This window comes from Hyla sarda, chromosome 1 (assembly GCF_029499605.1).
Source record: "Hyla sarda isolate aHylSar1 chromosome 1, aHylSar1.hap1, whole genome shotgun sequence".
In the NCBI taxonomy this organism is placed as follows: Eukaryota; Metazoa; Chordata; class Amphibia; order Anura; family Hylidae; genus Hyla; species Hyla sarda.
The window spans coordinates 485780504-485794746 of record NC_079189.1 but is presented as its reverse complement, the minus strand read 5'-3'; the positions used below and the strand labels follow the sequence as shown (position 1 = coordinate 485794746).

General features: G+C 44.6%; 1 protein-coding gene across 1 annotated transcript in view; it reads left to right on the top strand.

Moving 5' to 3' along the window:
- The first annotated feature begins 5002 nt into the window (after nucleotides 1–5002).
- SNX24 (sorting nexin 24) overlaps nucleotides 5003–14243 on the top strand; it is a 111729-nt gene continuing 102488 nt past the window's right edge. The window contains exon 1 of the mRNA XM_056537343.1: nucleotides 5003–5188. Within this exon, the coding sequence (XP_056393318.1) occupies nucleotides 5129–5188 (60 nt within the window). The 5' untranslated portion in view covers nucleotides 5003–5128. The remainder of the gene's footprint in view (nucleotides 5189–14243) is intronic.

Sequence of the window (14243 nt, the reverse complement as noted above, 5' to 3'; positions counted from 1 at the left end):
CGAGGGTTCAGCCGTTGGGCAGACTGAAGATAAGAGAGATTCTTGTGATCAGTGTATATAATAACATGATATTTGGATCCCTCCAGCAGGTGCCTTCATTCCTCAAGCGACAATTTTATGGCCAGTAGTTCTCAATCACCAATGGAGTAGTTTTTCTCCGCCGGAGAGAAGGTCCTAGAAAAGAAACCACAAGTAACAGCATGTCCGGAAGAATTTTTTTGTAGGAGTACTGCTCCAGCTCCCACCGAGGAGGCGACTACCTCCAGCGAGAAGGGCTTAGATGGATCAGGTCTTGAGAGTACGGGAGCAGAAGAAAAGGCAGTCTTGAGATGATTGAATGCGTCTTCCGCTTGAGGAGGCCAGGACTTAGGATTGGCGTTTTTCTTGGTTAGGGCCACGATAGGAGCCACAATAGTGGAAAAGTGCGGAATAAATTGTCTGTAATAATTGGCAAACCCCAAAAAACGTTGGTTAGCACGGAGTCCGGAGGGGCGTGGCCAATCCAATACGGCTGATAGTTTATCTGGGTCCATTTGTAGTCCCTGGCCAGAGACTAAGTATCCTAGGAAGGGAAGAGATTGACATTCAAAGAGACATTTTTCCATTTTGGCATATAATTGATTGTCCCGAAGTCTCTGAAGAACCATGCGGACATGCTGGCGGTGTTCTTCTAGGTTAGCAGAAAAAATCAAAATATCGTCTAGGTAAACCACAACACAGGTATATAGAAGATCACGAAAAATTTCATTAACAAAGTCTTGGAAGACGGGAGGGGCGTTGCAAAGCCCAAAGGGCATAACCAGATATTCAAAGTGTCCATCTCTGGTGTTAAATGCGGTCTTCCACTCGTCCCCCTCCTTGATGCGGATGAGATTATATGCACCTCTTAAGTCCAGCTTGGTAAAGATGTGGGCGCCTCGTAGGCGATCAAAGAGTTCCGAGATAAGAGGTAGGGGATAGCGGTTTTTTACAGTGATTTTATTAAGTCCGCGGTAATCAATGCAAGGGCGTAAGGAGCCGTCTTTTTTGGAAAGCGGTGTGGCCCATGACAGGGCTTTCCCAGACAGAAGGCTGACTACGAAAGCCACCTTTGACCTTTCAGTTGGAAACTGGTCCGACATCATCTCCAAATGCAGGGAACATTGTGAAAGAAAACCACGGCAAAATTTAGAGTCCCCATCAAATTTGTCCGGCAAAGATAAACGGAGGCTGGATGCGGCCACTCGCTGCGGAGGAGGTGCAGGAGCTGGCGGAGGAGATGATTGTTGAAGCTGTGGTAGTAGCTGCTGTAGCATCACGGTCAGTTGAGACAGCTGGTGGCCTTGTTGTGCTATCTGTTGCGACTGCTGGGCGACCACCGTGGTGAGGTCAGCGACAACTGGCAGCGGGACCTCAGCGGGATCCATGGCCGGATCTACTGTCACGATTCGGCTGGCTGGAGGTGGATGCTCTGTGCCAGAGAGGGATTGACGTGGACCGTGTCGGTGGACCGGTTCTAAGTTGCTACTGGTATTCACCAGAGCCCGCCACAAAGCGGGATGGTCTTGCAGCGGCGGTAGCAACCAGGTCGTATCCCCCGGCAACGGCTCAACCTCTCTGACTGCTGAGATAAGCGCTGTACAAGGGAGTAGACAAGAGCAAGGTCGGACGTAGCAGAAGGTCAGGGCAGGCAGCAAGGATCGTAGTCAGGGGCAACGGCAGGAGGTCTGGAACACAGGCTAGGAACACACAAGGAAATGCTTTCACTGGCACAATGGCAACAAGATCCGGCAAGGGAGTGCAGGGGAAGTGAGGTATAAGTAGGGAAGTGCACAGGTGAAGGTACTGATTAAAACCTCATGCGCCAATCAGTGGCGCACCGGCCCTTTAAATCGCAAAGACCCGGCGCGCGCGCCCTAAGGAGCGGGGCCGCGCGCGCCGGGACAGCACAGACGGGGAACGGGTCTGGTAAGCGAGTCGGGATGCGCATCGCGAGCGGGCGCGTCCCGCATCGCGAATCGCATCCCGGCTGGGAACATTATCGCAGCGCACCCGGTCGGCAGGTCTGACCGGGGCGCTGCGAATAGGAGAACGCTGTGAGCGCTCCGGGGAGGAGCGGGGACCCGGAGCGCTCGGCGTAACAGTATAGTCGTTGTTGTTGGTGATATTGCTCTTTGTATAGTGGTTGTTATTGGTTATATTGTTCTGTGTATAGTGGTTGTTGTTGGTGTTATTGTGCTGTGTATAGTGGTTGTTATTGGTGATATTGCTCTTTGTATAGTGGTTGTTGTTTGTGTTATTGCGCTGTGTATAGTGGTTGTTTTTGGGGTTATTGCTTTGTATATAGTGGTTGTTATTGGTGATATTGTTCTGTGTATAGTGGTTGTTGTTGGTGATATTGTTCTGTGTATAGTGGTTGTTGTTGGTGTTATTGTTCTGTGTATAGTGGTTGTTGTTATTGTTCTGTGTATAGTGGTTGTTGTTGGGGATATTGTTCTGTGTATAGTGGTTGTTATTGGTGATATTGTATTGTGTATAGTGGTTGTTATTGTTCTGTGTATAGTGGTTGTTATTGGTGATATTGTTCTGTGTATAGTGGTTGTTATTGGTGATATTGTATTGGGTATAGTGGTTGTTATTGGTGATATTGTTCTGTGTATAGTGGTGGTTGTTGGTGTTATTGCTCTGTGTATAGTGGTTGTTATTGATGATATTGTTCTGTGTATAGTGGTTGTTATTGGTGATATTGTTCTGTGTATAGTGGTTGTTATTGGTGATATTGTATTGGGTATAGTGGTTGTTATTGATGATATTGTTCTGTGTATAGTGGTTGTTATTGGTGATATTGTTCTGTGTATAGTGGTTGTTATTGGTGATATTGTATTGTGTATAGTGGTTGTTGTTGGTGTTATTGTTCTGTGTATAGTGGTTGTTCTTGCTCTTTGTATAGCGGTTGTTGTTGGTGTTATTGTTCTGTGTATAGTGGTTGTTGTTGGTGTTATTGTTCTGTGTATAGTGGTTGTTCTTGGTGTTATTGTTCTGTGTATAGTGGTTGTTATTGGTGATATTGTATTGTGTATAGTGGTTGTTGTTGGGGTTATTGTTCTGTGTATAGTGGTTGTTCTTTGGTGTTATTGCTCTTTGTATAGTGGTTGTTGTTGGTGATATTGTTCTGTGTATAGTGGTTGTTGTTGGTGTTATTGTTCTGTGTATAGTGGTTGCTGTTGGTGAAATTGTTCTGTGTATAGTGGTTGTTGTTGGTGTTATTGTTCTGTGTATTGTGGTTGTTGTTATTGTTCTGTGTATAGTGGTTGTTGTTATTGTTCTGTGTATAGTGGCTGTTGTTCTGTGTATAGTGGTTTTTGTTGGTGATATTGCTCTTTGTATAGTGGTTGTTGATGGTGTTATTGTTCTGTGTATAGTGGTTGTTGTTGGTGTTATTGTTCTGTGTATAGTGGTTGTTGTTATTGTTCTGTGTATAGTGGTTGTTCTTGGTGTTATTGCTCTTTGTATAGCGGTTGTTGTTGGTGTTATTGTTCTGTGTATAGTGGTTGTTGTTGGTGTTATTGTTCTGTGTATAGTGGTTGTTCTTGGTTTGTTATTGCTCTTTGTATAGTGGTTGTTGGTGTTATTGTTCTGTGTATAGTGCTTGTTCTCGGTGTTATTGCTCTTTGTATAGTGGTTGTTGTTGGTGATATTGTTCTGTATATAGTGGTTGTTCTTGGTGTTATTGCTCTTTGTATAGTGGTTGTTGTTGGTGATATTGTTCTGTGTATAGTGGTTGTTGTTGGTGTTATTGTTCTGTGTATAGTGGTTGTTCTTGGTGTTATTGCTCTTTGTATAGCGGTTGTTGGTGTTATTGTTCTGTGTATAGTGCTTGTTCTCGGTGTTATTGCTCTTTGTATAGTGGTTGTTGTTGGTGATATTGTTCTGTATATAGTGGTTGTTCTTGGTGTTATTGCTCTTTGTATAGTGGTTGTTGTTGGTGATATTGTTCTGTGTATAGTGGTTGTTGTTGGTGTTATTGTTCTGTGTATAGTGGTTGTTGTTATTGTTCTGTGTATAGTGGTTGTTGTTATTGTTCTGTGTATAGTGGTTGTTGTTGGTGATATTGCTCTTTGTATAGTGGTTGTTATTGGTGATATTGTTCTGTGTATAGTGGTGGTTGTTGGTGTTATTGCTCTTTGTATAGCGGTTGTTGGTGTTATTGTTCTGTGTATAGTGCTTGTTCTCGGTGTTATTGCTCTTTGTATAGTGGTTGTTGTTGGTGATATTGTTCTGTATATAGTGGTTGTTCTTGGTGTTATTGCTCTTTGTATAGTGGTTGTTGTTGGTGATATTGTTCTGTGTATAGTGGTTGTTGTTGGTGTTATTGTTCTGTGTATAGTGGTTGTTCTTGGTGTTATTGCTCTTTGTATAGCGGTTGTTGGTGTTATTGTTCTGTGTATAGTGCTTGTTCTCGGTGTTATTGCTCTTTGTATAGTGGTTGTTGTTGGTGATATTGTTCTGTATATAGTGGTTGTTCTTGGTGTTATTGCTCTTTGTATAGTGGTTGTTGTTGGTGATATTGTTCTGTGTATAGTGGTTGTTGTTGGTGTTATTGTTCTGTGTATAGTGGTTGTTGTTATTGTTCTGTGTATAGTGGTTGTTGTTGGTGATATTGCTCTTTGTATAGTGGTTGTTATTGGTGATATTGTTCTGTGTATAGTGGTGGTTGTTGGTGTTATTGCTCTTTGTATAGCGGTTGTTGGTGTTATTGTTCTGTGTATAGTGCTTGTTCTCGGTGTTATTGCTCTTTGTATAGTGGTTGTTGTTGGTGATATTGTTCTGTATATAGTGGTTGTTATCAGAGCCACTATCCTCCTGGACACCACTGACATCTCTGCAGCTCGTTCGTATTTTCTCCACACTTCATGCTAGAGTAAGCCCCGCCCCGCTTCTGCCTGCCTTATCACGTGCTCTTATTTAACCCTCTCAGCGCTAGCCTCAACTCACCATAGAGCTGCAGTAAGGATAAGTCCCTCCCCGTAACGTTCGATCATGTGACCTCACTTAACTCTCTCCGTTCTAGAATCCAGGGAGTCAGCTCCCGCTGTGACGTCACGGGCAGACATTCCATTGGCCGCCCCCGAGTCCGGAGCTCGGCGCGATGGAGGTTTACATTCCGTCCTTTCGGTATGAGGAGAACGACCTGGAGAGGGGATACACGGTAGGGATGACGCCGAGTCCCACTGCTTCATCCCGGGCACAGGGGCTGCTGGGGAGGACGGGGCAGTGAGGCTGTGTGCGGGTGTACCTGCTGGATGGATGGACGGCAGCTTATCATAGAGATGGATAAGACGCCACAGTGTGCACTGCGCCCTGAACAACATGCACTGTAAGGAGAAGGGAATGGCTCCTGGGAAAGTTGTGTGCCAAGTGATGTGCTGCACTCTCTCTATGAGCATTATGACTATATAACTGAGAATGTGTGCAGACCAGTATCTTGGAAAAGCTGGGTGACAAATGCTGTACGTCCTCAAAGAGCTGTGTGGTTACAAAACTGACCAAGTGTGCCATTCAGTATCCTGGAAAAGCTGGGGGCCAAGTGCTGCACCCTCTCTATGAGCTGTATGACTATAAAACTGGGCTTGTGTGTCATCCAGTAACCTGGGAAAGCCGGATTACAACTGCTATACCTCCCCTCCTCGATTAACTGTATAGCTATATAACTAAACATATGTCATTTAGTATCCTGGGAAAGCTGGATGACAAGTGATGTGCTGCAATACCCCCCCCCCCCCCCCATAAGCTGTATAGCTATATGACTAAGAATGTGTGCCATCTGGTACCCTGGGAAAGTTGGGTGACAAGTGATGTGTTGCACTACCCTCCATAGGCTGTATGCCAATATAACTAAGCAAGTGTGCCATTCAGTATTCATGAAAATCTGTGTGACAAGCTGTTTGCTGCTATAAGCAGTGGTCTCCAACCTGCGGACCTCCAGATGTTGCAAAACTACAACTCCCAGCATGCCCGTACAGCCGTTGGCTGTCCGGGCATGCTGCGAGTTCTAGTTTTGCAACATCTGGAGGTCCGCAGGTTGAAGACCACTGCTATAGAGGATTCAGCAGAATTTGTTTTCCATTGACTTGTATTATAAGAAAAACTGGGTAAGAAGTGATAAGCTCTTCAGTTCTAAGGTTCTCCACCTCTATGATCTGTATGGCTATATAACTGAGCAGACTTGCCATTCAGAAGTCTGAGAAAGTTGGGTGACTTATGGGCATTGTAGTAACTGGTCTTCAGCGGGCGGGCTTAGCTGCTTTATACACATGTCCTGTGCGGTTAGCTTCCTCCTACTGTGGAGGTGTCCGATACACCAAGCGATCACTTTAACCCCTTAAGGACTCAGCCCATTTTGGCCTTAAGGACTCAGACAATTTAATTTTTACGTTTTCATTTTTTCCTCCTCGCCTTCTAAAAATCATAACTCTTTTATATTTTCATCCACAGACTAGTATGAGGGCTTGTTTTTTGCGCGACCAGTTGTCCTTTGTAATGACCTCACTCATTATATCATAAAATGTATGGCGCGACCAAAAAACACTATTTTTGTGGGGAAATTAAAACGAAAAACGCAATTTTGCTAATTTTGGAAGGTTTTGTTTCCACGCCGTACAATTTCTGGTAAAAATGACGTGTGTTCTTTATTCTGAGGGTCAATACGATTAAAATGATACCCATTATTATGTACTTTTATATTATTGTTGCGCTTAAAAAAAATCACAAACTTTTTAACCAAATTAGTACATTTATAATCCCTTTATTTTGATGACCTATAACTTTTTTATTTTTCCGTTTAAGCGGCGGTATGGGGGCTCATTTTTTGCGCCATGATCTGTACTTTTTTTTGATACCACATTTGCATAAAAAAAACTTTTAATAAATTTTTTTTTTTTTTTTTATAAAATGTATTAAAAAAGTAGGAATTTTGGACTTTTTTAATTTTTTTTCGTTCACGCCGTATGGGATCATTAACATTTTATTTTAATAGTTCGGACATTTACGCATGCGGCGATACCAAATATGTCTATAAAAAATGTTTTTTACGCTTTTTGGGGGTAAAATAGGAAAAAACGAACGTTTTACTTTTTTATTGGGGGAGGGGATTTTTCACTTTTTTTTTACTTTTACATTTTTTTACATTTTTTTTACACTTGAATTGTCCCCATAGGGGACTATTCATAGCAATACCATGATTGCTAATACTGATCTGTTCTATGTATAGGACATAGAACAGATCAGTATTATCGGTCATCTCCTGCTCTGGTCTACTCGATCACAGACCAGAGCAGGAGACGCCGGGAGCCGCACGGAGGAAGGAGAGGGGACATCCGTGCGGCGTTATGAATGATCGGATCCCCGCAGCAGCGCTGCGGGCGATCCGATCGTTCATTTTAATCGCGAACTGCCGCAGATGCCGGGATCTGTATTGATCCCGGCACCTGAGGGGTTAGTGGCGGACGCCCGCGAGATCGCGGGCGTCGGCCATTGCCGGCGGGTCCCTGGCTGCGATTAGCAGCCGGGATCAGCCGCGCATGACACGGGCATCGCTCCGATGCCCGCGGTTATGCTTAGGACGTAAATGTACGTCCTGGTGCGTTAAGTACCACCTCACCAGGACGTACATTTACGTCCTGCGTCCTTAAGGGGTTAATGGCTACATTTCCGAAAGTTTCCAGCGCTCATCTTCCTGTATAAATGGTTGTTGTTGGAATGTTATCGCGCAAACTGTACGTGTGAAGGAGCCCTAGGGGCCTGTTCACTCTATCTGTGCCTCTGTAGCAGATTTCATTACATACCGTAAACCATAACCGAGCCCGACAGACCCATCATAAGTTGGAGGGGGTCCATTGAATGTCATTGTGTCCTTTTTTATGGATATGAATCTAGACACAGATGTTAGAGTACTCCAGTTTAAAGGGTTATTCCAGGTTTATATACACTGCTCAAAAAAATAAAGGGGACACTAAGATAACACATCCTAGATCTGAATGAATGAACTAATCATATGAAATACTTTTGTCTTTACATAGTTGAATGTGCTGACAACAAAATCACACAAAAATTATCAATGGAAATCAAATTTATCAACCTATGGAGGTCTGGATATGGAGTCACACTCAAAATCAAAGGGGAAAACCACACTACAGGCTGATCCAACTTTGATGTAATGTCCTTAAAGGAGTAGTCCGGTGGTGACTCAGTGGTGAACAACTTATCCCCTATCTTAAAGATGGGGGATAAGTTGCAGATCACGGGGGGTCCGACTGCTGGGGTCCCCTGTGATCTCCTGTACGGAGCCCCGACAGCCCGCGGGAAGGGGGCGTGTCGATCTCCGCACGAAGCGGCGGCCGACACACCCCCTCAATACAACTCTATGGCAGAGCCGAAGCGCTGCCTTCGGCAATCTCCGGCTCTGCCATAGAGTTGTATTGAGGGGGCGTGTCGGCCGCCGCTTCGTGCGGGGGTCGACGCCCGCTATCTGGCCGGAGAGTCGGGGCCCTGTACAGAGAGATCGCAGGGGGCCCCAGCGGTCGGACCCCCCGCGATCTCAAACTTATCCCCTATCCTTAGGATAGGGGATACGTTTTTCACCACTGGACTACCCCTTTAAAACAAGTCAAAATGAGGCTCATTAGTGTGTGTGGCCTTCACCCATATGACCTCCCTACAACACCTGGGCATGCTCCTGATGAGGTGGTGGATGGTCTCCTGTGCAGCCCCCCAAAGAAATGCAACCCCACACCATTACTCACCCACCACCAAACCGGTCATGCTGGAGGATGTTGCAGGCAGCAGAACATTCTCCACGGCGTCTCCAGACTCTGTCACGTCTGTCACATGTGCTCAGTGTGAACCTGCTTTCATCTGTGAAGAACACAGGGAATGTTGGTGTTCTCTGACAAATGCCAAACGTTTGGCATGGTGTTGGGCTGTAAGCACAACCCCCACCTGTGGACGTCGGGCCCTCATACGACCCTCATGTAGTCTGTTTCTGACCGCTTGAGTGGACACATGCACATTTGCGGCCTGCTGGAGGTCATTTTGCAGGGCTCTGGCAGTGCTTCTCCTGCTCTTCCTTGCACAAAGACAGAGGTAGCGGTCCTGCTGCTGGGTTGTTGCCCTCCTACAGCCTCCTCCACATCTCCTGATATACTGGCCTGTCTCCTGGTAGCGCCTCCATACTCTGGACACTACGCTGACAGACACAGCAAACCTTTCTGCCACAGCTCGCATTGATGTGCCATCCTGGATGAGCTGCACTACCTGAGCCACTTGTGTGGGTTGTAGACTCCGTCTCATGCTACCACTAAAGTGAAAGCACCGCCAGCATTCAAAAGTGACCAAAATATCAACCAGGAAGCATAGGAACTGAGAAGTGGTTGGTGGTCACCACCTGCAGAAGCACACCTTTATTGGGGGGGTCTTGCTAATTGCCTATAATTTCCACTGGTGCCAGAAAGTTAAATAGATTTGTAAATAACCGATAACTTTTACTGGAATATTGGTATACGTTATCGGCTATAGGCCTCAAAGTTAACATATTATCAATATCGGCCCTAAAAAAAAAAAAATCAATATCGGTTGAACCCTAATAGATAGTCCCCTATGGGGACATGAAAAGTGTAAATTGTTTTTTTGAAAAATGTAAAATCAAAAGTGAAAAATCCCCTCCCATTTTACCCCCCAAAAGTGTAAAATAAGTAAATACATTTTTGTTTTATAAACATATTTCGTATTGCCGTGTGTGTGTGTGTGTGTAAATGTCCGAACTATCAAAATATAATGTTAATGACCCAGAACGGTGTAAACAAAAAACAAAACAAACAAAAAAAAAAGGATAAAAAGTGATCTAAAAGTGTTATATATGCAAATGAGGTATCAACAAAAAGTACAGATGACGGCGCAAAAAAAGGAGCGCTCATACGACCCCATATACGGAAAAATGAAAAAGTTATAGGTGGTCAAAATATGGCGGTTTTTATATTACTGATTTTGTACAAAAAGTTTTAGATTTTTTTTAAGCGGTACAGAAATATAAAAGTATCTAGCCATGGGTATCATTTTAATCGCATTGACCCACAGAATAAAGAACACATGTCATTTTTACCGTAAAGTGTACAGTGTGAAAACAAAACCCTTCAAAGTGTGCAAAATTGTGGTTTTCATTCAAATTTCCTACCTAAAAAAATTATTCTATGAGTTCGCCGTACATTTTATGGTAAAATGAGAGGTTTCATTACAGAGTACAATTGGTCACGCAAAAAACAAGCCCTTATATGGGTCTGTACATGGAAATATAAAGGAGCTATGGATTTTAGAAGGCGAGGAGGAGGAAAAAACGAAAATGCAATGGTCAAAATGGGCTTGGTCCTTAAGGGGTTAAGATACAGAAAATTCTGCAAGAAATCTTCCACAAATAATTGTTATTCCGCTGGAATTTCTGTGTTCCCAGTACACACAATTCCGCCAAAATTTGAGCCCTTTGACTTTGATAATGGGATTCTGCCATGGAGTTCCTCAAAGAATAGGATTAATCTTATATTTCGGCGGAATGGGTGAATGGGACAGAAGAATCCTATGGAAATGAATGTACAGTAAATATCCTCAAAATGTCTGCCTGAATTCTTTCACAAAATTCCGCAGTCTGAAGGCCTAAGGCTTTATATATTTTTTTTATTTTATCTTTTTTTTTGGGGGGGGCCTGAAAAAAAAAAACACGGCAAAACACTGCCCTATCATTTTGCACTCACAAGATGTTTTTATAAACATCATGGCCTTTTATGAAAAACAGGTAGAAACCTATCCTAAGAGCGATAGGCGTGAAAATCAGACTCCACCTAACAATATATTGGTTTCCAAATATGCAAATTAAGACTTCTAAGAAAAAGTTGAAATGCTACAAAATAGTGCACACACAAAGAATAAGTGCCGTATAAGACGCGCTTTTTCTTCCCCAAAACTGGGGGGGGAAAAGTCGGTGCGTCTTATACGGCGAATACACCCCTATCGCGGCGGTCCTTGCGGCCATCAACGGCCGGGACCCGCGGCTAATACGGGACATCGCGGTGATGCCCTGTATTAACCCTTCAGACGCGGCGATCAAAGCTGACCGCCGCGTCTGAAGGGAAAGTGACACTAACCCGGCTGTTCGGGACCGCCGCGATTTCCCCGCGGCGGTCCCGAACAGCCCGACTGAATAGCCGGGTTAGTGCTTACAGGACACCGGGAGGGACCTTACCTGCCTCCTCGGTGTCTTCTCCGTTCAGGGATCCCCTGTATGGCCGGCGCTCTCCTTTCTCGTCATCACGTCGTCGCGTACGTGCGTAACAACGTGATGGCGGCGACGGAGAGCGAGGATACCCGGCCGGCAGCAGAGACGTTCCGGAGCGACGGGGACACGGCAACAGCGATGGAGCGACATCCAGGGCAGCGGTGACGGGTCCAGAGCGGCGGGGACACGTGAGTGTTACCTCCTATACAATGGTCTTCAATCTCCGGACCTCCAGATTTTGCAAAACTACAACTCCCAGCATGCCCGGACAGCCAACGGCTGTCCGGGCATGCTGGGAGTTGTAATTTTGCAACATCTGGAGGTCCGCAGGTTGAAGACCACTATCGGGTTCAAAATCTTTCATTTTTTAGATTTTGCACCTGAAAATAGGGTGCGTCTTATACGCCGGTGCGTCCTATAAGGCGAAAAATACGGTATGTTATATACAAAAAAAATGACATTATTAGTAAAATGGTTTGTATATTTTGCCCCCACTTGTTTTTGGCTTTAGCTCAGTTGACCTTTGAGGGTATTTATCTATAATCTCTTTTGTATATTTGCTAATAGTCCTAATTTGTTTGTATATTACTGACTTGTTCTCTTTGTGTGTGCACTACTTTGTAGAGTTTAGAGTTCTTCTTCTTCTTTGAAGGGGTGAATTCACTGTCCAGCTCACTATAGTTGTGTTTTAAATGGCCACTGTCTGGGTCGGAGCGCTCAGACCCCAACTGATTCTCTCCCGGGACTGTCTGTCACATAGACATAGAGCAGTAAACCAGACAGGTTCTGAATGCTCAGACCATGACCGATTAAACATTTTCTCATTTCCCTTTATAATAGACAGGTACACTTTAATTCTCATACTGTGGATTGTGCACTACAGAATATCTGTCCTATCGCAAACTGTTTGAAAGTAACCTAAAGGGGTTGTTTAACGTGTTTGACAGATTTCTCCAATTTTTTAAATATATATATATATATTTTTTATGGGTACCATTGTTACAAACTGCTTCCCTACATCTGCTATGAGATTTCTAACATGTTTGTAAATCACATAATTTACCTATAATGACTCCTTACCGCAGAAAAACAGCTCCAAAATCTTGACTACTAGGTGGCTCCCGAGCATTAGACTCTCTCACCCATTCAGATGAATGGTAGTGTAACTTGTAGTGGGAAACCCGCTGCTCGTTACTAGCATGTGAACGCACACTTACTGTATAGCAGAGATAAGTATGCGTTTACTCGGTCGGCATCCATTGGGGTACACAGACTGTGAGTATATGCTCTTGTCGCTAGGAGGCGCAGCGGCAAGAGCATATACCCACGGTCTGTGTCCCCCAATGGATCCTCAGAGAAAGAGATTTTACAGTAAGCATAAAAAATTGACTTCTATTTGGCTAGAGAAGTAATGGAGAAAGTATCTACCGTGTTTCTCCGAAAATAAGACCGGGTCTTATATTCATTTTAGTCACAAAAAAAACACTAGGGCTTATTTTCAGCGTAGGGCTTATTTATTTACAGTATGGTATGTACATTGAACAACAGTATTTAATGGTATTTACACCTCCCCCCATTATCATCATGTGATGGGTGAGGCTCTGCCCCCCCCCAATGTCCTCCCCCCTGGTTTATCAGCCCAGCGCTGCATCCCACATCGGGGGACTAATCGTATGTCACCCGCGAGCGCAGCTTCTCTCCCCCCTGCCAAATAATTATCAGCCGCTGCGCTGTACTTTACATTCCTGTGCCCGGGCTGCAAATATTAAAAAACAAACTTTAACTTACCTTCGTCCTCCGTTCCCCCGTTGCTAAGGAACCGGCCTCACTGTCCTCCGCTGTTCTCGCTGCGGTCCTGGGGATGGGAACATCACAGAGCCTTCAGCCTATCGCAGGCTGCAGCGATGTCCCGCCTCTGCCGATGATAGGCTAAGCCCACTGTGATGTAAGAAGCCGGCCGGCTTCTTACATCACAGTGGGCTCAGCCTTCTCATTGGCCGAGACGGGACATAGCTGCGGCTGGTGATAGGCTGAAGGCTCTGTGACGTTCCCATCCCCAGGACCGCAGCGAGAACAGCGGAGGACAGTGAGGCCGGTTCCTTAGCAACGGGGGAACGGAGGATGAAGGTAAGTTAAAGTTTGTTTTTTAATATTTGCAGTCTGGGCATTGTCTAGGTCAGTGGTCTTCAACCTGCGGACCTCCAGATGTTGCAAACCTTTGCAACATCTGGAGGTCTGCAGGTTGGAGACCACTGGTCTTATTTTAGGGGTAGGGCTTATATTGCAGCCCACCCCGATAATCCAGCTAGGGCTTATTTTCGGGGTAGGGTGTAGTTTTGGGGAAACACGGTAGTTGTCTACCACTGTCAAACAGTCCAATGAAATGAGATGAATGAGAAAAAGCTCTATTCGAACATACAGTATCCTTCAAAATCTGAAGCTTCAAATTCTTGGCATCAAATAAGCACAGGATACTGTATGTGTGAATAGACCCTCAAAAGGTATAGACAGGTAACCCCATTTCAGCATATACTCCAAGTACACTATTTTGGCCTGGGTCTTTACTATAGCAGCCTACATGTATGTTACGGTATTCATCTGATGGTCTTACCCCGGATCAATGTTATGTGAGTTCACACCTATCTTGGGTTTTCTGTTCTTCTGCTCCAGCATTGCGACTAGGTTCCCACTTAGGTTTTTCTCTGCCGTTTTTTTTTTTTCTTCAAAAATGTCACTGCAGTTTTTGAGCCAAAGTAAGAAGTAGTATAAGTCCTTCCTTTTTGTATTTCCCATTTCTATTGAATACACTTCTGGCTTTGGCTCAAAAACTGCAGTGTCAGTTTTCCCCCAAAATGCCAGAAAAAAACCTTTGTGGAAACCTAGCCTGAAGAAGAACACAAAAAAAACTGCATTGGCAGATCTCACATATGCTGGATCCAAACAG